This window comes from Anopheles coustani, chromosome 2 (assembly GCF_943734705.1).
Source record: "Anopheles coustani chromosome 2, idAnoCousDA_361_x.2, whole genome shotgun sequence".
NCBI classification, from domain to species: Eukaryota; Metazoa; Arthropoda; class Insecta; order Diptera; family Culicidae; genus Anopheles; species Anopheles coustani.
Window position 1 is genome coordinate 79,675,612 of NC_071289.1, and position 25,462 is coordinate 79,701,073.

The 25,462-nt window shown below is 49.5% G+C and overlaps 3 protein-coding genes across 3 annotated transcripts; 2 read left to right on the plus strand and 1 right to left on the minus strand.

Annotated features, from left to right (window-relative positions):
• Positions 1-8,792: 8,792 nt before the first annotated feature.
• LOC131265896 (multidrug resistance protein homolog 49) lies at positions 8,793-12,707 on the plus strand. The gene is made up of 7 exons (XM_058268239.1): positions 8,793-8,918; positions 9,006-9,665; positions 9,826-10,653; positions 10,726-11,438; positions 11,511-11,673; positions 11,806-12,000; positions 12,085-12,707. Exons 1-7 carry the CDS (start codon positions 8,808-8,810, stop codon positions 12,634-12,636), a joined length of 3,222 nt encoding a protein of 1,073 aa, XP_058124222.1. The 5' UTR covers positions 8,793-8,807; the 3' UTR covers positions 12,637-12,707.
• Positions 12,708-14,016: 1,309 nt separating this feature from the next.
• LOC131265898 (uncharacterized) lies at positions 14,017-18,640 on the minus strand. The gene is made up of 6 exons (XM_058268240.1): positions 18,601-18,640; positions 18,331-18,503; positions 17,386-18,265; positions 17,066-17,316; positions 14,243-16,721; positions 14,017-14,172 (listed from the first exon to the last, which is right to left on the minus strand). Exons 1-6 carry the CDS (start codon positions 18,638-18,640, stop codon positions 14,102-14,104), a joined length of 3,894 nt encoding a protein of 1,297 aa, XP_058124223.1. The 3' UTR covers positions 14,017-14,101.
• Positions 18,641-19,229: 589 nt separating this feature from the next.
• LOC131265899 (xanthine dehydrogenase-like) lies at positions 19,230-25,120 on the plus strand. The gene is made up of 6 exons (XM_058268241.1): positions 19,230-19,272; positions 20,097-20,269; positions 20,378-21,284; positions 22,158-24,226; positions 24,400-24,992; positions 25,054-25,120. The coding sequence occupies exons 1-6, from the start codon at positions 19,230-19,232 to the stop codon at positions 25,118-25,120; spliced, it is 3,852 nt and encodes a 1,283-aa protein (XP_058124224.1).
• The last annotated feature ends 342 nt before the right edge of the window (positions 25,121-25,462 follow it).

Sequence of the window (25,462 nt, forward strand, 5' to 3'; positions counted from 1 at the left end):
CTCAGGTGGGCGTGCGATCAGTTGGAGAATTCCACTAAACTGATCCGTTGATCTTTCGCTGGGGAAAAGGTTGGCATTAATTGCTTCTACTGGAGGAGCAAAAAAAAAGTCCCGACTCTGCTGAACAGGGCCACTTGTCGACATATCTTGTAAGGTCAGTGCGTCAACCAGACATTTGCCAGTCAAGGCACAGGTCTTAGGAATAACGAGCTCCTGTAGGTTTCTTCCAGCACGAGGAAACGAACGAAGCCAGCGAGATGATGTACCTTGGAAGGTCATCTTTACACGCACGTCCCAGACAACTCGGAACCCGGCACTCTCTTCAACCGTGGCGATCGGGTACTAATCGTTGTTAGCTTCCTCCGGAGCGCGTCTCGGAAGCTGTACAAGATAGAGTCGGTTCGTTCGGAAACAAAGCGCCCGTCCGCTCGTTAGCCCCTGCATAGCATTATTAGCTGAGCCCAACTGGAAGCCACCGGTGTCTCGGATCTCAGCCCACCTGATAGATCGATGTTGATCGATACTCCACGGGGGAGGTGCTGAGGCTATTATCGTTCGTTGTTCGTGTGGTCCAAGCCGCGCTGCTCGTTGCATGCTCTGTCTGACCCTCGGAATAATCTACATTGTCCGAGTTGGGACTGCGCTTTCGTAAGCCCGGATACTTCCGGTGCATCGTCGGAAGTACACAGCGCTGAACATAGTACCAGCGTTCCAGACTTGCTGTAACTGATCGCGTCCGAATGAAAATGCCTCACATCCGTGGTGTTGTTAACCTGTTCCAGCAGAGAGAGTGGGAACGAACTGCGTGCAGTTATGCACTTTTCCACCATCTGACCTCTCGCAGCTTGTTTTGCCAGACAGGGGCGGGTGTTCTCTCGGGTTCACATTTTTCAGCTTACCGCACGCACGATCACATTTTTCTGTCCAAGGGAATACCCAATGTTACTTACCCTTTTTCAAACCTCAGATCAACTCTGGACCGTTTAACGATAATGACCAATTACTGTCGCTTTTCAGAAGCTTCCTAAACGGTGCTTCCGAATCCCCTTCCTCTGTGTGTGTGTGTTGTCATGAGAATTTTGAGTTGCGCAAGGTTGCCTAATTGAGGTTGGTTTTGGCGTCCGATAACCCGATAACTTCGATAAAGACACGGAGATAAGACGGCGCTTGAATGGACCAGTCGGATGGCAACCAATTTCGCTTTCAATTTTATCTCCAACCGAGTTGTAAAATAAATTGACAATGCGTGATTGACAGTGAAGCTGATACGGTGTAATGTAGGCTATAACTCAGGAAACCTCCATTGATTTCGTTGTCGATTTTGATTGCTAGTAGTGTAATCTCATTTGTGAATAATTTTGTTGTTTTTAACTTAAATGGATCTCGTAAAATTGGACGGAAAAGTGTACAAATTGGAGGTTCGGGTTTTTGTGGATTTTTGTTTTCTAAAATATTTCGTCTGACGATATTTCTTACGATATAATTTATTTTTATATGACTAATCTCATGGAAATAAATTCATTTTAATAATATGGACGAGTGTCTGAGTAAATAGAATCGCGCATTCATTTAAGGACATTTCAGCCTTTTACTGATATTGCCCAGCTAATACAGACAATTCTCTTATCTCTGTTGAAAGTTATGGATTGAAAAATTTCAGAATTGCATCGATAGACTCCAAGTTAGGACGGAACTTGGCTGATTGAATTTTTACCGATTGAAGATTGTAATGTTACATCAAGCACATGTAATTGCGACCAAACTACTTAGTAGTAAAACACTTATGGCTAATTACGACGACTCATCTATTCGTATCAACGCCTTCCGATCGGATCCCGGTGATCTCCCGGGGCTCAATCGTCATCCACTTGGCTCGCAGGCTAACACTAATCTAATTAGGGAAAAGTACACTGAGAGTGCCGGGCAGATTTATCCATTTTACGACGGAAAGAAACTGCCCCCATTTTTTCCGGTACCTTTTTTTACTGCCCATATCGGTGTGTACGATCGTATGTGGACCCCTTTTTCCTGCAGGGATCGAATGGTCTCTCATAGCCTCCCTAAAGGTCTAGCCATTTATAAGTGGAGAACGAGAGATTCCAGCCTTGCACGATCGGAACTACATATTGTAGCATACAAACACACATAAGGGTGTTGAGTAACATGTTCCCACCATTGTATTGATGTATAAATGTGGTGCACCATGCGGCTCGGAATTGCAAGGATCCCATGGTTCGTTATGGAGCTGAAAATTGAAAAATTCACTCAGTTTCTAGAATAATCGAGCAGTTGGTAGGAATATTTGCGTGCAAAATGATGGGTAACTTAAACGAAAAGTAATGCACTGGTATGATGACCGATTTGTTTTCTACTTTCCTCAACTTTTAGCTTTAAATGGAGTTGCAATGTCCAGCACAAATAGCTATCATAGTATAGGAATAATAACTATGAATGGCCCTTTAAAATTTTCAACACCATTATTGCCTAATCTTTACATTATTATTTGTATAAAAAAACTGCCAACATACGAAAAGCATGGAATAAAAGGCTACGATTGAAGAGCGAAAGGAACCGTTCAAAATCAAGAACAAAAGTTCCTAACCACTCTACATACCCATAAATTTAAACTGTGTTAACTCTGTGTTATTCCTTTTTTTTTCTTCTGGTACCTCAATTTGGGCATTCTTATCATGGTAAATTTCTGCACGCCACATATACAACATAACATAATGTGTAGAGTGACGAGTGTATGGAAAAATTATCATTCTCTCTACAAATTAGTTTAGGTCAGTTGCTATTCACTTCCTTCGTAGGCAAAAACCGTATGGTTTTACGATTATGGGGGTATAGGCAAGAAAGATATTTGGGAACTTTTCATTCAAATTATTCGGTCTACAATGTGCAGTCTCGTCGTATAGGTAATCGCTTTCCGCTCAGTCTTGTGTGTAGTCTTGTGTACCGTAATCAAACCATTGTTTTCTATTTAAAGACGACTTTTCCGAACTTTTTCGAACATATTAATTTGTATTAATTATCAGTTGTCATATTGAGTGATTTTAAAATAGAATTTTTTAGTTTCTTCAAGCGTGCATCACTAAGATACACCACTTAAGATTTCATCGTATATTACGTATGTGAAAGTGATTGTTGTTCTTTAAAACGTTTTGTGTTGCGTCGACCGTATAACCGCCGACGCTAGAAAACATTTTGTGCAACAGACAAAAATAACTATACATGCAAAATGTGTCAAAAAAAAATCATTCACTGAAGTCAAAATCTGCATTTAGCAGAAAACGACACCAGGATGTGAAACAGCGCTTCTTCTTCGAAGAAAGCAACAAGCCAAATTGTTGAATTGAACACTTTGCTCACACTCTTTTGAATTGAAAAGGTCTTGTTAAATAAATTGAAACTGTATGACACTTTACTGTGCTACCACACAGTACGGCACATCGAAAGGAGTTACTGGACCCAACACTATTCTTGACCGTTGATCTGATACCTCCGCCCAAAGTGAATCCGTAGAGTAGGATTTGTTTCGCACCTCGAAAGTTTACGACTGTTTACGATTTTCCCCAAGCAGTCATCGTGTTTGCCAGGCGACGCGACTCGAAAACCCCGCGCCACCCGCTCAAGATGCAACCGGTCCACTGGCTGAAGTCAGGATTCCCCGTTTGCAAAGAAAGGCACAAGCACACACAAACCCGGCCGGGTGACGTTGCAAGCAGATTTAAATAATTCTTTCCGCGTACCGCACGCGACCGGCCTTTTTTGCCGCTGGGGAAGTCCGACCACGGCGCGCCGCCAGGCAGGACTCCGCTCCGGTCGAAGAAGCGCATCAAAAATCCCCTCCTTTACGCACTTTTGGAAGGGAGACGGTGTGCTGGCGCGTGACGTCCTCCGGGCGGGCCGTTCGGCCTACCCCGGAAGGTACACTACCGGTACCGGCGGGAAATATGACGGCGTGAAACGCGAAACGCATGTTGTTTGCTCTTGGCCATTCGCGAACGCAACCACCAAACCGCAATCGCAGCCGTTGTCTTAGGTCGCCGCGCATCTCGTGGGAACTTCTATCGTGGCGTCCGGTGGGAGGGAATGGGGGGTGGGGTTAAAACAAACACATTCGCGGGCGCGCGAGCGAGCGAACGGGGACTCGCGGGTTGATGCGCGAGATGATGATGATGGTGATAGCGAATGTAGGAAAAATGGCCAACAAAGTGGGTGGTGCTGTGGAGGGGTGCCAGATAGTATAGGGACACGGCGTGGCCGGGAATCGCTCAGTCGTTGGCAGAACGCGGCTTAGATCGGATGTGCACACTGCAAAAAGGCTCGCCCGAGACCCTAGCTCTAGCAGCGGCTGCTTCCGGTTTATCTTTTACCTCCTGTCCTCCGGTCGGAGACGGGAAAGTTGTGAATTTCGGGAAGCGTTGAACGAGATTGAAGTTACAAATCGGTGTAAACGAGAAAGGAGAGTCAAAGGTGATTAAGTTATCCTCTGTTTAGGGTGCGAACACGTGGAAAATACATCGAGCAAAATTTGGAGCTAAGGATTTCTCGTAACTTGTGATTTCAAAAAGCAAACGGTAAACTAGATTGCGGCAAGTGAAAATATGTCCATTAAATGAAGAGGGTTGCTATGTGAACGGAACTCTAAATAATTGTACTTGTTATGTAATGTGTCTGTGAACTTTATGTTTAAAAGTGCGTCAAAAAAACTTGTATCCAGCATCGTGTACAAACAACTCTGTAAACATTTTTCTTCTATATTCAATCGCGTCCCGATTCATAACACTTTACGCTGGGAAAGGAAAAACATTTCCACCGTACTGGCGTACTGATACGCACATTGAACTCCAATATTTATTAGTGCTAGTGCTATTGTTCGTGTGTGCCTTTGCTTTGGTTGTTCTCGCTGGATTATGTGAATTTTTGTGCGCGTGTTAAATTCTTGGGCGCAATTAGCCTACAGATCACATATGTGTGTGTGTGTGTGTGTGTGTGTGCGGTGAAAAGGAAAATGGAAAATCAATTAAATTCTGGAACACTTGCATATGCTTACAAAGTGATGCATGATCGATCGAGATGTGATCCGAAGATTAGAGGCGGTTGGGAAGTGTAGCAACAAGAAAACTTACAAGTTGTCTAACTAATGATCAAAGTTTGTCCAATAGTTCTGCCTCGACGCACAGCCTGAACCGTTAAATTTTAGTGATAAAAATCATCCGTCAAACAATTGCTTCAAATTCATCGACGGCACAAACCATTTAAGCATTGTTTATGGGATTTAAATGGTTGAAATTGATGATTTGTTACCGTTCGCATGAAAAATGAGCTTTTTATTGATTTCCGACCCGGTTAAGCTGTCGATTTACGAACGCGTCATTCAGTTTGGCAAACGGAAGAGTGGACCGCCAAGCTATCAAGCCCCGTCTAGCCGGACTGCTGTGATTAATATTCATTCCGAGAGCTATCAAGTTGTTTGACGATCAATATTTGTGGATCGTCGAATGTGGTCCGTGTGGGGGTTTTGCTTTGTCTTTTTCTCTTTGGCCACACATGAGGTTTGTGGGTTTATGTTTGCTCCTCTGCTGAGGGAAATAAAAGGATCTATTTTTCCCGCGTGGTACTTTTGTTTGCCATCGACATAAGTTGAGCCGTCGTGAAAACTAAACAAATTTTTATTAAACACATTGTCACTGTTTTATTAAACAAAAAATCATAATCAAAAGTGATAAAGAATTCTTATTACTTGTTAAATATGTAACTTACAAACATGGAAAAACCTAACGCACAACAGTGATACAGAGCTATTTCCTCACAATCAACTATATGAAACCATATTTATAACAATGAATGGCACTTGTTGATAAGCGTTTCGCGGTCATTGGCGAATGTACCATTGCTTTCGAGTGTATTCATGAAGCGGAAAGGCAACAGTGAGACAAATGTCCGTTCTGGATCAACCGTTTGGTTAATCGAGTGATACAATTTTCAATCAATTTTTTCATCCCCTTCGGATCAGCTCTGACTCCCTCAACTCAATTGTAGCTAATTGATCCGCTCGAAACCCAATCGGCAGCCATTTACTGCCTCGCGTGGTGTATTGCAGGCATTCTGATGCGGTTGCCCTTTTGTTGAAGCACCCGAAGAAATGAGCACTGAGTCAATACACTCGGCAGCATTCCGGGACCGGGTACTTCCACACCCCTTTGTTAGCAATAATCTTCAATGCGTAAACGGTGGCTTAAAACGCGCGCGTCTCACATGCGAGCCCTCTGCGACTTCGATCTAACGAAGGCAAAAGATTGCAATCTCAGCAATTCGCGCCTCGATCATCGATGCCAGCGCAGCGCGTAACCGTATCAGACTGTTTGCTCCGCCATCATCGGCCTGGCGCCCTCGGTCGGATGCTGACGACGCCCTTTTTTCGCGCGCTTCCACTACTCGTCATGGTGCATGGTGTGGTGAGGAGGTCCAGCATCGCCGGAGAACGGACGAACGAACTGGGGTTCGCGTGTGGCACACACTTGTGCGATTGTGCTCTTCGAATACCGTGCCCTGTGGTCCATTTGCTGGAGGAAGCTGGAGCTTCCTCTAGGGGTTCAAGTTCAAGTGCAGTTCGTTACTACGATGCCAACCGCAAACCTATCTGGAACTGGTCCGGTGCGGGCGTCATAATTTGTAATTGATATTTCTTAACGAACACACGGAGACGGCGGAAAACGCCATTGTTGTTTCAATTCATTGTTTTAAAACCAACCCCACCATTCATTATTCTAAATGGAGGTATGCTAAATTGATATAATTCCTTTTCCCAATTTCCAAGAAAGAACTTTTGTTATCGGTTTAAAGAAAAATAAATCGATTGACGTAGTGTTAACGAAAATTACATCCCATAACATTTTTGGTTGTCTCTCATAGATTTATCGTTGCTAATTTTATGGGCTGCTTCCACAACTTAATTTTAAACATTTCTTTGTTAACTCCTATTTACTCCTATTAAGTACTAACTCCTCGAATTAATCTCTCTAACGTTTGTGTATGTTTTCTACTCTCTTCACGACAAATTCGCAGAAAAGATTCACCGCTACAGCAAGTAGGGTGCTTCCTGTCTCAGCTCTCTCCTGAATCTCCCTCACTTTTCTGCTCGTTCAGTTAGCGAGCTAGACGAGTTTAGTTTTTACGTTAAAAAAAAGAAGGATCTAATAAACAAACCATCAAGATGACGCACAAGAAGGAGTACGCTCAAGGGAATGGATCGCTGCAGACGTTGAATCTCAAGAACGGTACGAGCATCGATAACATGTCGGTCGCCAGCCATAAGAGTACTAAGGATATTTTGGATGTGTAAGTTTAGTGTTGTGATGGTTAAAGTGATTGTTTAAATAATTTTATGGCGCTCTTTCGTTTACAGCAAGTTTAGTAAAGCACCGTCCAAAGAGGCAAGCGCTCCAACCGTATCCTACTTCAAACTGGTGAGTGACACCGATCACACCGATCGAGGGGGTAGTGGCAACAATGTACTAACAAACTATGCTTTGATTCTCCACTCTCACCCGATCAGTTCCGCTTTGCCACGTGCGGTGAAGTATGCGCTACACTGGTCGGCATCCTGCTGGCATCGATGGCCTCGCTCGGACTTCCGTACGGTGTGATTCTATACGGCGAGTTCACCACGCTGCTGGTCGATCGAACGATCGGCATCGGCAAGTCGACCGATACGGCCATCTTATCGATATTCGGTGGCGGAAAAGTGCTGTAAGTATTTCGTTTGGCAGTAATTGATGGTGCTGGTGACAGCGACACGTGAGCAGGTTCTAGCAAAGGGTACCGTCTAATTGACTTTGAGCGAAGAGCGCTTACCATGGCTTGTAAGAGCGTGATCATACACATGGAATGATGTTTGTGGTGCCATAAACAATTCAATAAACGATGCGCAGTTGTTTACACCACACACCAGAACTCCCAGTTCAGAGTGCTTCAACCTAGCAAACGTTACCTGATCAATTTCCAACCAGACTTAGTGTACCGGAGATAGATCGATTACCCTGCATTTGTTTATGCCAGTACCTTAATTCACCCCACTTTAACAAACGCTCTCCAATCTTCCAAAAAAAAAACCAGAGTGAACGCTTCAAGTGCGGAGAATAGTGCCGCCATCATGGAGGACGCAAAGGCGTTCGGGTTGGGTGTGGTGGCCGTTACCGTGGCCCAGTTCATCTTCGCCACCCTCAGCGTGGACATCATCAATCGGTCGGCGCAAAAGCAGATTAGCCGGATACGGCAGCTGTTCCTGCAGGCCGTGCTCCGCCAAGATATGACCTGGTACGATCTCAACAGCGATGACAGCTTTGCCGTGCGTATTACTGAGTAAGTATTACCGCATTTCTCCAATGGTTGCATTCGTACACATAGAAATTGGGGAAGGCAGATAGTTTTGGCTTGATCCATATCAGGATGTTTCTGTATGTTCAAACTTATAAGCTATAACTTTATCCCATTTTTCCCCTCCGCCATAAATCGATGAGATGTACGATTTTCATCGGTTACTATGGTTACTACGGTAACCTTGACGATCTAACACCAATCTCATGGATTACTGCAGCTCGGAATGTTATAAAACAGCCAATCTAAACCAATCGATAGACTATTGACATCAAATGTACAAATAGTGGAATGCAACGATCGACATATTCCCCAACTGCCACATGTTTATTTATACACCTTTCCCTTTTGGCAACCGTAGCGATCTGGATAAGCTGAAGGAAGGCATCGGCGAGAAGCTATCCATCTTCACATACCTGGTGATGTCATTCGTGATATCTGTGATATTTTCGTTCTTCTACGGATGGAAGCTGACGCTCGTGATTCTCAGCTGCGCCCCGATCATAATCCTCGCGACGGCGTGCGTTGCCAAGGTTGGTACATGGCTGGTCCACTTGTAGACTGTTTTATGGGATCGTAAACTAATTAATCGAAATCACCTTTTCACTCGCCTCACGCAGATGCAAAGTACGCTCACGGAGAAGGAACTGAAGGCGTATTCGTCGGCCGGTGCCGTGGCGGAGGAAGTGCTGGGCAGCATCCGGACGGTGGTGGCGTTCGGTGGCGAGCGGAAAGAACTTGATCGTTACCGATCGCGGCTGACCAGTGCGGAGTATAATGGTCGCCGGAAGGGACTTTTCTCCGGTATCGGTGGTGGGATCATGTGGTTCATCATCTACTGCTGCTACGCTCTGGCGTTCTGGTACGGAATCAGCCTGATCCTGGACGATCGTGGTAAGGACGTGAAGGACTACACGCCGGCCGTGCTGATCATCGTACTGTTTGGTGTGCTGGCTGGAGCGCAAAATTTGGGTCTGTCCTCTCCTCACCTGGAAGCATTCTCCACTGCGAAGGGTTCGGCGGCGACGATCTTCTCCGTGATCGATCGTAAGCCAGAAATTGATTCGCTGGGCGACGCCGGCCTACGACCCGGATCGGTCAAGGGAAATATAAGCTTCTCGAACGTCTACTTCCGCTATCCGGCACGGAATGATGTGACGGTGCTGCAGGGGTTGAATCTGGAAATCAAGACGGGCCAAACGGTGGCACTAGTTGGACCGTCCGGTTGTGGAAAGTCCACCTGCTTGCAGTTGATCCAGCGGTTGTACGATCCTTTGAGTGTAAGTATGTCTGAGATGCGCCACTGACCACTTTAAATGATTCCTTTAACTTATACAAATTCTTTTTCAAGAATTTAGTATACCTTTATCTGATACGTACATGACACAGTCGTATGCTATGGTCAGCAACTTCATCTAAAACATATCTTTCCTCCTCCAGGGTTCGGTAACGATCGATGGCACGAAAGTGAGCGAGCTGAACATCGGTTGGTTGCGCTCGATGATCGGACTCGTCGGTCAAGAACCGGTGCTGTTTGCCACCACCATTGCAGACAACATACGCTACGGTAACCCGGCCGCCAACCAAAGCGAAATCGAGACGGCTGCCAAGATTGCAAACTGTCACAGCTTCATCATGAAGCTGCCCAACGGATATGGAACGTTGATCGGTGAACGAGGTGCGCAGCTATCCGGTGGTCAGAAGCAACGGATTGCCATCGCACGCGCTCTGGTGCGCAATCCCAAGATTCTCCTGCTGGACGAGGCCACCTCAGCGCTGGATCCGAACTCGGAGCGTCGTGTACAGGACGCACTGGAACGGGCCAGCAAGGGACGCACAACGCTGGTAGTCTCGCACCGGCTGTCGACGATCACGAACGCCGATAAGATCGTGTACATTGACAAGGGAGTGGTGATGGAACAGGGTACGCACGATGAGCTTATGGCAGCACGTGGCCTGTACTATGAGCTGGTGGTTGCGAGTGGTTCCCAGAAGACGGCTGACGAGGAAGACTGCGGCGTGAAGGGTGTTTCCGCGATACGCCAGGATTCGGTCGAGGACGCGGAGTCATCCGATGACGAATCGGACAGTGGCAAGTCGGACGAAAAGAACGAAGAAGCCGATGAGGAAGTGTACCCGCTGTCGGTGATGCGACTGCTGAAGCTTAACTCTCCCGAGTGGCATTACATTCTGTTTGGTTGTGCCGCGGCGATAGTCGTTGGTGCCTCTTTTCCGGCCTTTGCAGTACTCTTCGGAGAAATGTATGGCGTAAGTATAAACACTTTTATTAAACCACTTAAATAGGCCGCTACTAATTCACGACCATGTTTTTGTTTATAGATACTTTCCGTCGCCGATCCCGAGTTCGTCAAGAAAGAGTCGGAGTTCTACTCGTTCCTGTTTCTCGTACTTGGCCTCGTCACCGGTCTCGGAACGTTCCTCCAGACGTACCTGTTCAACATTGCCGGCGTACGGCTAACGTCGCGCCTTCGCCAGAAGTCCTTCAAGGCGATCGTAAGCCAGGAGATGGCATGGTTCGATGAAAGTCGCAACGCCGTCGGTGCTCTCTGTGCGCGTCTCTCGGGCGATTGTGCCAGTGTGCAGGGTGCGACTGGAACACGCATCGGGTCACTCCTGCAAGCCGCTTCGACCATCTGCATCGGCGTAGGAATCTCGTTCTTCTACTCCTGGAATCTGACACTCGTCTCGATCGTCGCCATTCCGGTGACGTTGGCATCGATTACGCTCGAGTCACGCTACACCCAGACAAGCGGCCTAAAGGAGAAGCAATCGCTCGAGGGTGCAACCAAGCTGGCGGTCGAAGCCATCTCGAACATCCGAACGGTGGCGAGCTTGGGCCAGGAGAAGCACGTCCTGGAGCGGTACAGTACCGAGACGCTTAAAGTTGATGCTGCTTGTCGCAAAAAGACCCGACTCCGGGGTACGGTTTTCGCTCTCGGACAGGTGATGCCATTCGCCGGCTATGGTCTGGCGCTGTTTTATGGTGGTAAGCTGGTCTCCGAGAAGGAACTGGAGTACAAGGATGTAATCAAGTAAGTGCTTAGAACAGAGCGATACCTGAAGCAACGTATGATTCTAAACGATTGTTCAAAATGTGATCATAGGGTTTCGGAGGCGCTCATCTTTGGTGCCTGGATGTTGGGACAAGCGTTGGCGTACGCACCGAATGTGAACTCGGCCGTTCTCTCGGCTGGACGTTTGATGAAGTTGCTTGATCGTACCCCGAGGATGCACAATCCAACCACATCTTATCATTCACTTTCGCAGGTATGTAAAGGCAGTTGGCTTTAACTGGTTTCGACAGAGAAACAGAGAGAAAGACATCGTTTGATCAGTTTGACCTCCATTATTTAGCCTTCTTAAACACAAAATGCAATTATATCGATCTCTTTTTGACAGCGCACTGAAGGAGATATCAAGTTCACCGATGTAGAGTTCCGGTACCCGACGCGTCCAACGGTGCCCGTACTTCAAGGACTAAACTTAGACATCGGGAAGGGTCAGACGGTGGCACTGGTCGGCCCGTCGGGTTGTGGAAAGTCTACCTGCATACAGATGCTTCTTCGCTACTACGACCCTGACAATGGCAAGGTGGTAAGTACCATACCAAAGGCAATAAATTGGCGATCATTCGAAGATCAACTCTAGTCTAACTGTTTACCCTACTTGTCACCCTAGGATATTGATGGCGTTACTTCGACGGACTACTCGCTAAGCCGAATCCGCTCCCAAATGGGCCTGGTATCGCAGGAACCCGTTCTGTTCGATCGTACGATCGCCGAGAACATCGCGTACGGTGACAACACGCGCGACATCCCGATGCCGGAGGTTATCGAGGCGGCAAAGATGGCCAACATCCACGAGTTCATCGTTAACCTGCCCAAGGGCTACGACACCAGCCTCGGCAGCAAGGGTGCCCAGCTGTCCGGTGGTCAGAAGCAACGTATAGCAATCGCCCGGGCGTTAGTACGAAACCCGCGAGTGCTGCTGCTAGACGAGGCCACCTCCGCCCTCGACAACCAGAGTGAAAAGATTGTACAGAACGCACTGGATCATGCGCGCACCGGACGCACGTGCATCATCATTGCCCACCGATTGACCACCATACAGAACGCGAACCTGATCTGCGTCATCCAGAACGGCGTGGTCGTTGAGTCCGGGACGCACGATGAGCTGATGGCGCGAAGTAAAATCTATGCCAAACTCTACCAGATGCAGCAGGTGGCATAAGGCAGACACTAACGTGGTTGCCAGTGTTCCTATACGCGGTGCTTCTTGCCGTGTCGTTTGCCTGTGGGTTCAGAGCCTAAAGAGGCAGGGAGGTATTCGCTCGTACGGAGCGTTCCCAGAATCTATGGACTTGGCGAGGAGCTTGCTTTAAATTATGATTTTTTGTTTGTATTATAGATTAACCTCTTTTGGGTTAGCTTTTTCTCGGCCTTACCAAACCAAAAAGGAACAGAAATGAAGGGAACGATATTTATTGCAGCTGTTAAATTTAAAAGACTTTAAGACACGAACGAAACAACACACACACGCAGTGTCGTACAGCTGGAACTGGCATGTATGTTTCAGTACAGCTCTTCCAGGCTGGTTTGCCTTTTTCTTCTCGCAATGGATTAGCTAGTTCTGTAGTTAAATGGAAGAATTCTCCATTATGAGGTTTTTTGGTGGAGTTCGTCACCCAGAAGCACAAGCTCCAGGAAGCACAAGCTCAGACCGGTGTATGTGCGCGTGCTGTTTAAGTTTCGCTCAACAGTGCCCTGCCCAGTGCGGGCAGGTGCCGGAACGTACGTGATAATCTAAGCGCCTCCGTAGAATATAAACTGTAGTATTAGAATTTAGTGCTAGTTTTGGGCTGTTTTTGTGCAAAGGAAGCGATGGCAGAACGGATCGATAGAGCAGCTATATTGTACATTGCCCAAGCGGCACAAGTGTGACGATGTTTGGTTGCGATTGGGCACGGTTTTTAACAAATGCACACGTTACAAGGACGACATGATGGACACCAACCGCTCAAAACCGATGCAGCCTTTACGATGTATCAAAGATTGCCTTCCTTACCGCAGGTAGCACGTGCGGCGTAGGCTAGCTAAGCGATAAGCAAGTTCTCCAAGTAGCTATGATAACCAATCCACTGTTTTCGGCTCTCTATATCTTTGTGTAGCACCATTGTAGCGCCGGAGGAGAAGGCCCGTTGAGGAACGTACTCAACGTTATCTTCCCTCCGGGTAAAGTACTTATTCCGCACGCCACCGGAGCGGAGCCGGAGCGGAGACGCGGTGATGGATGATAGGGCCAACAATCGGCGTAGCAAGATATTTATAGTGTCATTGAGCGAATGCACTAGGGACTGGGGTGGTTTAGGTCTCCAGCTCCGATCCGTTTTTGAATACTGAATTTTAAATCTTATGACAAAAAATCAAAACCACCACCCAGCCATTAGCCACAATCGTTAGATATTATTCTTCGCACAGTATTTCCTACCACAAACCAATAAAAGAAACCGCTAAATAATAACACCCATGTTAAGGAAGGGTTTGTGAGTCTCGAACGAAACTAATTAATTTTCTATATACCAAGAAAAGGGAAAACAATTTCGTCCCTGAATCATATAGCGTGAACGTTTATTTCTAGCAAGAAATATTAACAGAAGTTTATAAATGAAGCTATTAACCAAGAAAAAGAACTCAGCTTAATGAAGTACGAACTGATCGATGGTGTTGCCGGTTAGCGAGAGTACCTTCTCCACCGTTGAAGACGTCCCTGAAAGAGCACAATAAGGGATTTAGCATTTGTTCGCGTCAGCTACCACGTCCAGCTTGTTGCATCTTACCCAACTCAATCCACTCCCTTGGCAGGCCAGCATCACGTCTGGCTGCGCTCAACGCGTACCGGAGGGCACACTGTACCGTAATACCTAAATTGTACGCCGGTTCACCCGTCGCCTTCGATCGGAGTACGCCGGCCGGATTGGAACTTTTCTGAAGGAGACGCACGCGCAAGTCAACCGGTATGTCCCGGGCGGTCGGTGGTTTGTAGTCCCAGGTGCGGTAGTTCCTAAGAGCACCCGTGCTCCGATCGTACTTCAGTTCCTCGAGCAGATGCAGTCCAAGAGCCATCACAAATGCTCCCTCGATCTGGCCGATGTCGAGTAGTGGGTTCATGCTTTCCCCCGTGTCTTCCAGGATGTCCACCCGCTGCAGTTGAACCTGTCCGGTGAGCAGGTCAACCTCGAGCTCGACCGCACACAACGCCCACACGGTGTAGTTTGTCACGTCAGTCTGTTTGGTGTTGTAGGAAGCTGTCAGATCGATGCGCCGCTGGTAGCACGTCTGCACGATTGCCTCCCAGGGTGCTACCCGGTTGTCCTCACGCACCGGGCGCATCCGCTCACGCAGTATCTCGCAGGCCCGCTTGGCGGCGTACGCCACCAGGTCAGTGCTGATGCTACTTGCAGTGAGCAACGCATTCGGTGAACTAACAGTCGTGTGCGGTTTGATCGAAATCTTCGACACAGGGATGCCGAGCACGTGTGCCACCACCTGGGCCACCTTCGTGTTGGCTCCCTGGCCCAACTCTGTGCAACCGGTCGTGACAGCCACACTCCCGTCCACGTGGTAGATCGATACCCAGGCGTTCATGCCACCGTAGAACTGAATCGGGTGCGCTATCGGCACGATGGCAATGCCCCGCTTTTTCCACCGGTTTGTCTCGTTGAACCGATCTACCGCAGCACGGCGCGCTGCAAACTCCACCTCCTCGTGAAACGCCGGAAGGAGGGTGGCCATTTTTGTCGTCGGATCAATGTTAGCCAAGCGCACGGCCAGCGGATCGAGCCCGGTTGTGTACGCTATGTGCTCCATGATTGTCTCGATCGCCGCGATCGCCTCGGCAATCCCCGGTGACCGCATCCAGGTGGAACCGGGTGAATCGGTAACGACACCACGCAGTCTCTGTCGCCAGCTGTCGTCGATGTAACAGTTCCGAAACGCTCCACTGAAAAACGCCACAATGGGCTCGAGATTGGACGAACCAAAGTCCTGGTAGTAGGTGTTCGAGAGGCGCACAATATTTCCCTCGCCAGTCACATTGATTTCGTAGTCGCAGCGAGCGCCACTTCGCTTCCCAATGGCCTGCATTCCCCTCTCAAAGAGAACAATCAATCGAACCGGACGTTTGGATCTGTACGCAGCTACAGCACACGCTGCGGCTATCCATGCACCACGTGAAAATTTCCACCCGTACGATCCACCGACGGGACGTACGGTCACATTGATCCTACTCTGGGGAAGCCGGAGCGACTTTGCGATCGCCATCTGGACCATGTGGCTCGAGTGAGTTGCACTGTACACATCCATACCGTCGGGATCATCGGTCGGCACGCACAGACACGACTGTGGCTCGAGGGTATAGTGCGCCTGACCACCGGAAATAAACCGTCCCTCGATCCTCACGGTGTCGTTAATCTTCCTGGAGTTCCGCTGGTAGGTTCGACCAACGACATCGGACTGCTCGACCGAAACTCGTTCCGTGGCGCCACTGGCAAAGACATCTTCCACGGTGGGTAGAATGGGCAACCCATCGTCCTCCACGGGACCGTAGGTGATCGTCACCTGCTTAGCCGCCTCGTTCGCCAGCTCGAACGTCTGCGCAACGATCACCCCAACGGGTTGCCCGTGGTAAAGTACACGCCCACTGCAAAAAATCTCCTCCACGGTGTCGTTGAATGGATAGCGGGTGTTTACGTTAGTCTTCAGAACGGCGAAATTGTTCTCCCCGGGGATGTCACCGGCGGAGTAGAACGCCACCACCCCCGGAAGGGCTAGCGCTCGGCTGGCATCGATCGTGAGAATCGACTGGCGGACCACCGTGCCCAGAACGAACGCCGCGTGAAGCTCATCCGGACGGCTTGGTAGATCGTTAACATAGATCGCCTCTCCAGCCGTCTGGATGAAGGCCTCCAGTTTTGGAATGGCTTGTGTAAGGGGCCAATTCGAGGGGTAGGTGTCATACGATTGCATGCCGCTGGACACCGGCCGGTGTATAACGGAACCACCGGAGCGTACGAGCGGGCTTGCGATCCGTCGATCGCGTGGTGCAACGTGGAGAACGAAGCGGTACAGAAGTCCGATGGCAACCTGGCGACGGTAGGCCGCGCTCGGAAAGATTTCCTGTTCCAGTTCCTGTTCGCTATCGGTCGATGTTGCTGCCACCAGTTCGGCGTTGAGTGTGGCCAGCGTTTCCTGCAGCACGATGTTATTGAACAGGCTCTTTCCCTTAACGTACTGCTCCGTGGTTGTGGCATGGCAGAACTGAAAGTGAAGAAACTTCGTCATTCCGGAATGAACTCAACTATTTCAGAAGGAAAGTGGAATTCTGGTTTAACGTCAACAAGACTAGTTTGAAAAAAGCTAAAGATACTAATGTAAATTGAGTATTTCACCTACAACTTGGCAAACTAATCGTGTTTCTGTTTTCTAAGTGAAGATTTGTCCACCCAATTTGTGTTAATCGATGATATTGGCGTTACATCATCGGATTGCTATAGCAACACATTCTCGATCAAGAAGCGTTACTATGACGATCCGATGGAAAATACCCATCCCATCGACTAACGCTGATGGGGGATTTAAAAGTCGGCTTAACGACGCCTTACACTCGCATCGATGCCACCGTAGCAGAGGTGTGCGAGGTCCACGTTGAGTTTGCGTGCGCAAAGGCGTATGAGGAAGGCCGCATTGACGTAGGCTTTCGAGTTCTGCGCCCTTGGCATCACTTTGTACGAACGAAAGAGGTACAGCTCCGGATCCAACGGTGGCAGCGTAATGTTGAGCAGAAGGCGCTTATGCATGTTGAAGGTGAGAAACTGTTTGGGGAACAGCGTTGAGATGGCTCCATCCGGTCCAGCTGGAAGATGGGATGAAAAAGGAGGATAATTTCGAAAGGATCACGCTTATATTTGAGTACAAAACTCACCGATCGTTATCTCAACACCGATCGCCTCGAAGAGGACATACAGATCGGAGGGGAACTCATGGTGTGCATGCTTTAGACTTAGGTTTCCAGCAATCGTGCCAACGTTACGCACCGCCGGATGCGCTACCTCCTCCAAGTGCCGTACCATTTCGGTGCAGTAGGAAAACCGTCGATCGGTTTTAGCCGCCTCGCGCAGAATTTCACCAAACTCCGTCAGCGTCACGTTGGCGCCCACGATCACCGTACTGCCGATCCAATAGTTGTGCAGCTCTTCCACGTGACGCACGTCGATGAAAACGGCCAACGCTGGGTCCCTCCGGTACACGCCATGTCCGGTGTTCCCGGCAACCAGTATGTAGGGTTCTTTGACCGGTTCGAGCAGCTCGAAAATTTCATCTACCGTCCGAGCTCGATACCACCGCCGGTTGGAGGGAAACACCAACTCGACCGACTGTTCTGCAGGGAGCCTTTTCGACGAGCATCCTTCAGTGCAAGCTTCTTTACAGCTACCACAACCCAGCGCCCGAGGGAAATCCTCAATGTCCGCCAGTTTGCAAAGTCCAAGCGAACGAGCCAGCGAATCCTTCGGAGGGGCATCGATGGCGAACGATTTGAAAGCGTCCAGTATCGGCCGATATCCCGTGCAGCGGCAGATGTTTCCAGCGAGGGCGTGTTCCACCTCGGCCATCGTTACGACACCATTCTTTGCCGTCAGTAGGCTGTGCATGGTCATCACCATACCGGGCGAGCAGAAGCCACACTGCGTTCCGTTGAACTGGGCCAACCGTTCCTGGATTGGGTGGTATCCGGTCGACCTTGAACCGATTCCTTCCACCGTGAGAATGTCCGCACCGTGGCAGGAGAACACCGAGAATAGACACTACGCAAACAGACATAGGATGAGTACAAACTGAACCACACTGCCTCACTCGCCTGTTTACGCACAGAGTTAACCGAAAACACGATCCGTTGCTTGGTAACCGGATGGGTATCGATAACGGTCACGATGCACACACCACAGCCACCCTCGAGGCACAGGAATTTCGTTCCCGTCAGGTGCGCCCTGCTGCGAATGAAGGTATTTAACGACGTGTCGATCGGCATCTGTTCCGGCGAAACTTAATTAAAAACCGAAGCAAAACATAAGAGTGGCACCTCGAACATCTCAAAACTCTCGGGTAAAATCGCGCGTGGAATCGAACCACTCACTCTTACCCTGGTACGGTTTCCCGTTGATGGTGAACTTGACGAGCATGGCGCTGGCTGGTGGCGACGGCGATGCACTGCACGCTTCGGCAGCTAATTGCGGACTAACGTGCTCGTGTGGCCACAAATCAAAGCTTGAACACGCCCAACTGGAGCCGGAGCCCGGGCGGGAAGGGAGTAGTTCGGGTCAGTAGGCTAGCGCGGTATTGGAAAAGCAGTAAAATCGGTACTACGCTGTACGTGGTTACGGCTCACTGCGTCCGCTGTATCGACGCATCCGAGCGCGCTCCTGACGGCAAACGTCCTTTCTCGTTTCTTGACCCGTGAGGTGCGGGCGCTCGGCCGAAACGGTTAGAATGGCCATTTGGATTTTGGAAGGACGTCCAGAAAGAACACCATGGGGCTTCTGGGGCTAAGGGAGAACTAACATCTCCCTTGTGGCCCACTTCTGGGCGGTACTCGGTATCGGGTGGCTTAGATCTCTTGCGCCGAACGTAGGTTCCCGTTCGATGGTTTCGAAAACATCGGTAACAGTTCTTCGCGGTGGCTTCGATCGACTGCACTCGCTGGCATTTTCTGCAACCGACAAGGTGTTGGGTTTTGTTCGGTCCCGTTCAGTCGGTGGCCTACTGCAAACGATGGAGGAGGTACGGTTTACGATCAACGGCCAGCTCCACACGGGTATGTGATTTGTTGTTTTTGCGCGAAAAGCATAAGCGATCGTATATCAGCGGAGTGATCTGCATTGTGCAAGCAAGGTGTTGCGATCATCATGGTGAAAACAAACAGCGAAATGGAAAAGAAAGTGGAAAACAGTGAGAAATCAGCGCTGCACCATGTATCGTGAACAATTAGTTAAATATGTGTACTTTTGTGTATTCATTGTGAGTCCAATGAATTTGTAGGCTTCTGCTTTTGCAAATTGATTAAATGTATCTACATTAAAGAAAACAAAGTTTTTCCTTTCTACTCAAAACTGCTTCATTTAACCTTTACCTATTGAACGAAGGGGGGGCGTTTAACAGGGTTTAGTTATTAAAAACTAATTTTTAATAAAATTTTGGTTAAACTTGGTGACAAATATGTGATCTTCTCTTTTATTTAAGTTCTCTTCATAATTTTTCTTCATGTTCGAAATGATAGTTACAAATGGATTTAACTATCCATTTTTATTTTCTACCATAAATCGCGAAACCATGATGACTTTCTTCGAATTTCTTATACCTCCCATCGATGTTGAAAAAGCAATCAAAAGTGTGTTTGATTCCCTCCACCGAATCAATGCCACAGGTGAATTTTCAAACAGTTTTGTTCAATTAATTATGGAATAAATCATGGCCCCACGCGTCTTGAGACACGGACCTAAATGACTTTAGTTTAAAAGCATTTTTGGGATCTTTTGTAAACTCCACCACTCACCAAGAATATTAAATACATCGTTTAATGGAGTTAAAGTGGTTTCTGTTTTTTTGCTGTTTTTCTGCGACAAAAATAAATTATTTCAGTCAACGCTTCGACCGTTCCGGTGGACACGTCGCTGAACACATTCATCCGCGACCATGCCCATCTGAAGGGTACCAAGTTTATGTGCCGGGAAGGTGGCTGCGGGGCCTGTGTGGTGACCGTTTCCGGCTATCATCCCGTCACGAGGGAGCGCCGCTCGTGGGCCGCCAATTCGGTAAGGGGAAACATTCACTTTGGCTCCAATTTTATAGTTTCCAAGACTGAGTCGAACGAACCTGCTTGCAATATTCTACGCTCTCCTATTCCGTTTCACCTCGTCAAGTGCCTGCTGTCCGTGTTCTCCTGCGATGCATTGGATATTCTCACCGTCGAGGGGATTGGAGGAAAGCGTAAAGGGGCGTACAATCCCGTGCAGCGTCGTTTGGCCGAACATGGTGGATCCCAGTGTGGCTACTGTTCGCCCGGGATGGTGATGAACATGTACAGTTTGTTGGCGCAGTCCAGCCACCAACAAAGGCAGGAATCGAAGGAAGATGGCCCGGAACCGCAGTCCCTAACCGAGGCCCAGATAGAGGATGCGTTCGATGGCAATATCTGTCGTTGTACGGGATACCGACCTATCTTGGATGCTTTCAAATCGTTCGCCCAGGACCGACAGGGGCAGCTCGATGCAGTGATCGACATCGAGGATCTTACGCGGCTCTGCCCTAGGACGGCCATGCCATGTACCGGAAAGCAAACCGATGCGTGCCAAGGGCCACCATTTCCGGCAGCACGAAGCCTCACGTTTTCCGATGAGCGAAAGTGGCACAAAGTGGCGTCCTTGACCGAGGCCTTCGCCGTACTCAACTCGATCGAAGGAGAGCCTTACATGCTGGTCGCAGGAAACACCGCCCATGGCGTGTACCGTCGTTCCGACGCACTGAGGGTGTTCATTGACGTGAGCTCGATCGAGGAGCTACATCGCCACAAGAGAACGCCGGGAGCACTGGTTGTTGGAGCGGGCGTACGGCTTGCCGAGTTTATTACAATCCTGGAGGAAACGGCATCCGAGTATTTGAACTTTAGCTACTGCGCGGAGATGGCACGGCACGTGCGACGGGTGGCAAATGGGCCGGTTCGGAATGAAGGCACGATCGCAGGGAACCTAATGATCAAGCACCAACATCCGGAGTTCCCATCGGATGTGTTTTTGCTTCTAGAAACCATCGGTGCTACGCTGGTTGTAGGTAAGTGTGTTTCTGTAGCAAAGCCAATTCCCATTAGCCAACATTCATCAGGAAGCAACCATTCTTAATTCCTGTCGTATGAACTTTAGCGAATTACTTTCAACGGCGAAGAGTAGTCTTGACCAGTCGAAGATCCAACCGAAACCGCTTACGCGGTCCCTCGTCAAACTGTTCCAATTCCTTATGACGGCGCTGTTGATACCATCTTTTCACTAAAAGCACGTTAAGAGCTGAGTCTGACAGTGACATTCACACAACATGACCAGCCCACCGTAGCCTGACATGGCTTGTACATCTCACATAGCTGTTCTTTATATCGGCTTCTCCATTGTCCTTTTTCGATCCATCATCCTCAAAACTCCTTCTAAGAGCATTTCGCCAGATTTGTACAAAGTACTTGCTTCGGAGTCGTAAATGGACATCGCGACTTCAAATGTCCTATATAGTCCCAGTTGAGGAATTCTTGATAGGTATCGTGAGTGATCTCAGACTGTAATATGGCCGTTTGACTTGCACCTTCGTACCTAATCCAAGAAATGTAAAAATGTTGGACGACTTCAAAAGTGAGTTCCAGCCAACTGGTACATCATTTCCGCGTAGGTTTCCGGCCACCGTCATCTTGGTTTTTCCTTCGTTTATCTGTAGTCCAAGACATCAATCCGTTGGAGTTATAGAAGATTTCTCCCAAAGTTTGCACCTGCAGGTCTCGGATGACTCTATAACTAGCGCTAGGTTGAAGAGTATGCAGGCCAGGATTCCAAATGAGCTCCTATATAGATATAGTATTTCCCGTTAACCGAATTCGCCATTTTTATGATAACTCTCGTAGATCATGCCACACTAAAACGTCTTTTTGTCCTATACATTCAAAAGCTTCCAGCAACGAGCAACTGTTCACCGTGACGCCGCTCGACTTTCTCAAGCTCAACATGCACAAACGGATCCTAACGACGGTCCGGCTTCCTCCCCACGACTACGTCGCCACCACGTTGCGCTCGTACAAGGTAATGCCGGTGGCGCAAAACTCCCGAGCCTACGTTAACGGCACCTTCCTGCTGTCCCTCTGCCCGGAGCAGAAAGTTTGCCTAGCGATCACCGCCTGCTTCGGGGGCATCAGTCCCACGTTTGTGCATGCGCAACAAACGGAAGCCTTTCTCACCGGCAAAGCGTTGTTCGACGATGGTGGTGCCGTACTGTCCGAGGCCATGCGCATCCTCGAGCGGGAGCTGCGGCCCGATTGGGTACTGCCCGATGCTTCACCCACCTACCGGAAGGGTCTGGCCGTGTCGTTGTTCTACAAGTTCGCCCTCAGTGTACATCCAACCGCGGCGAAGGTGCTGCGCAGTGGTGCCACACTGATCGAGCGACCCGCCGTTTCGTCCAGCCAGCAGAGGACCGAAACGTTCCCGAAACGATGGCCTCTGACGGCGCCTATTCCCAAGCTCGAGGGGCTGGCGCAGTGTGCCGGGGAGGCAGAGTTTATCAACGACGTGCCGGCGCTTCCGAACGAGCTGCATGGAGCGTTCGTGCTCTCGAACGAAATCAACTGTCGGATCGTGCAGATCGATGCATCCGAGGCGCTCGCCTTGCCCGGTGTGAGGGCATTTTTCTGTGCGAAGGACGTTCCGGGGTTGAATAATTTCATGCCGCTCGAGATGGGCTTCCCGGAGGTGGAGGAGATCTTCTGCAGCGGTGAGGTGCAGTTTGCCGGCCAGGTGGTGGGTTTGGTGTGTGCCAGCAGCTTCGAGCTGGCGAACCGTGCCGTAGGGTTGGTGAAGATCGAGTACCAGCGGACGACCAACCGGATGGTTCTGCCAACGGTGCAGGATGTGGTCGAAGCTCTGGATTACAGTCGCGTGCGGGATCAACCGTACGATCGTCGCGGGGCCCGGTTCCACCAGGCGCGGGAGGGGCCTATCAAGATCAGTGGACGGTACGAGCTCCGGGGCCAGTACCACTACACGATGGAGACTCAGGTCTGCCTTTGTGTCCCCCAGGCAGACTCGATGGACGTATACTGTGCCACCCAGTGGTTAGATGTGGTACAGATCGGTATCTCGCAAGCCCTGTCGGTGCCTGAGGCTTCCCTCAATCTAACAGTCCACCGAGTCGGTGGTGCGTACGGGGCAAAGCTAACGCGTGCCACTCAAATAGCCTGCGCCTGCGCCATCGCAGCACACCGGACGGGTGTTCCGGTGCGCATGATACTCCCACTCGAGACGGCCATGTCCGGGTCGGGCAAGCGTGCCGGTACGCTCAGCGAGTACGAAGTGTCGGTGGATGAAACGGGCCGGATCGCGAAACTCTCCCACACCTACATCCATGACTCCGGGGCGGCCCTCAACATAGCGCTGGGCCATTTAACGAGCGACGCGTTCAAGAACTGCTACCGGACGGATCTGTGGAACCTACGGGGAAAGCTGGCGCGCACCGACACACCCCCCAACACGTGGGCCCGCTCGCCCGGAATCTCCGAGGGGATCGCGATGGTGGAGAACATCATGGAGCATATCGCGCACCGAACCGGACTCGATCCGGTCGACGTGCGACTCGCGAACATTGGACGCGAAAGCCGGATGGCGCAACTTTTGCCCCGCTTCCGGCGCCAGGTGGCGTACGATGAGCGGAAGGAAGCGATCGATCGGTTCAACGGGGAGCACCGGTGGCGCAAGCGGGGCATCGCCATCCTACCGATGCAGTACCCGCTCGAGCTGGTGACGATGAAGAGTGCGGTCGTGTCGGTGCACAACGATGACGGAAGCGTAACGATCGTGCACGGTGGCATCGAGATGGGCCAGGGTATCAACACGAAAGTGGCTCAAGTGGCGGCCCATCTGCTCGGCGTACCGATGGAGCAGATCGTCGTACGGCCGACCAGCAGCTTGCTGAACGCCAACTCCAACGGGTCATACCACAGCCAGGCAACTGATTCGGTAGCCTTCGTAAGTACTTTCAGTTGCTATTCATCTTCCCAATGTCCTGCAAAACGGTGTATAAGGGTCACAAAGTTGTATTAAGATAAACATTTCGTTCAGTTCTTCCCTAAAAAAGCTGCTTCATAGCATTATTTTGCATGACTGACCCAAATCTCATTTCTGCCTATCTCCCGAACCAGGCGGTCAAGAAATGTTGCGAAATACTGCTAGACCGGTTGCGACCGTACCGGACGCTACTGAGGCGCACCAGCTGGACGGAACAGATACGGCGGGCCACGCTGGACGAGGTGGATCTGCAGGCTTCGTACTTTGCTACCTCGGCCAACATGCAGCCGTACATCATCTGGGGTGTGGCGTGCGGTGAAGTCGAGTTGGACACGCTCACCGGGCAGACCCTGGTGCGGCGGGTCGACATACTGGAGGATGTCGGCGAAAGTTTAAACCCGTCCATAGATGTCGGCCAGATCGAGGGCGCGTTCGTGATGGGACTGGGGTACCACCTGACCGAGACCCTCGTTTACGACCCGGCGAACGGTGCTCTGGTCAACAATCGGAGCTGGAACTACAAGGTTCCCGGGCACCGGGACATTCCGGTCGACTTCCGGGTGTCCTTCCTCGGTCGGAGCTCTAATGCGGGCGGTGTGCTACGTTCGAAGGCCACCGGAGAACCAGCCCTCTCGATGAGTCCCGTTGTCACGCACGCTCTTCGATATGCACTTCGTGCAGCTCGGCGCGACGCTGGCCTACCGGACGGTTGGTTGAAAATGGGTTAGTAAGAAAGTGGTCCCCGAGGAAGAAAATGATGGAAACTAATTTTGCTTCTTTTCAGATAGTGGAATGACACCGGAAAAGGTTTTTCTTCTGCTGGAAAACTCAATCGAACAGTACAGATTTGAATGAGCGCCACTAGTGAGGAATGCCGTACATGTCTCGATGATGTTAGTTTTTTATTTTGAAATGAAATTAAATGAAAATATTTTGCTTAATAAAACTGTGGATTCTATACACTTTCGTGAATTGTGTACCATCATTATACCGACTCATCATTGCCGACACTCATTCTCATTCCGACAGACAAAACTCACTCCTCTCATTGATCACTTTCTTGGAGAAGATCAGCTAACACAAATACTAACATTGATCGCAATTTTCGCGTTGTTGGCTCAAATTCAACATTATTTTACTTCTCCGAGATTGTTTAACCATAATTTCAGTTTACACACATGTCAAAAACGTACGAAA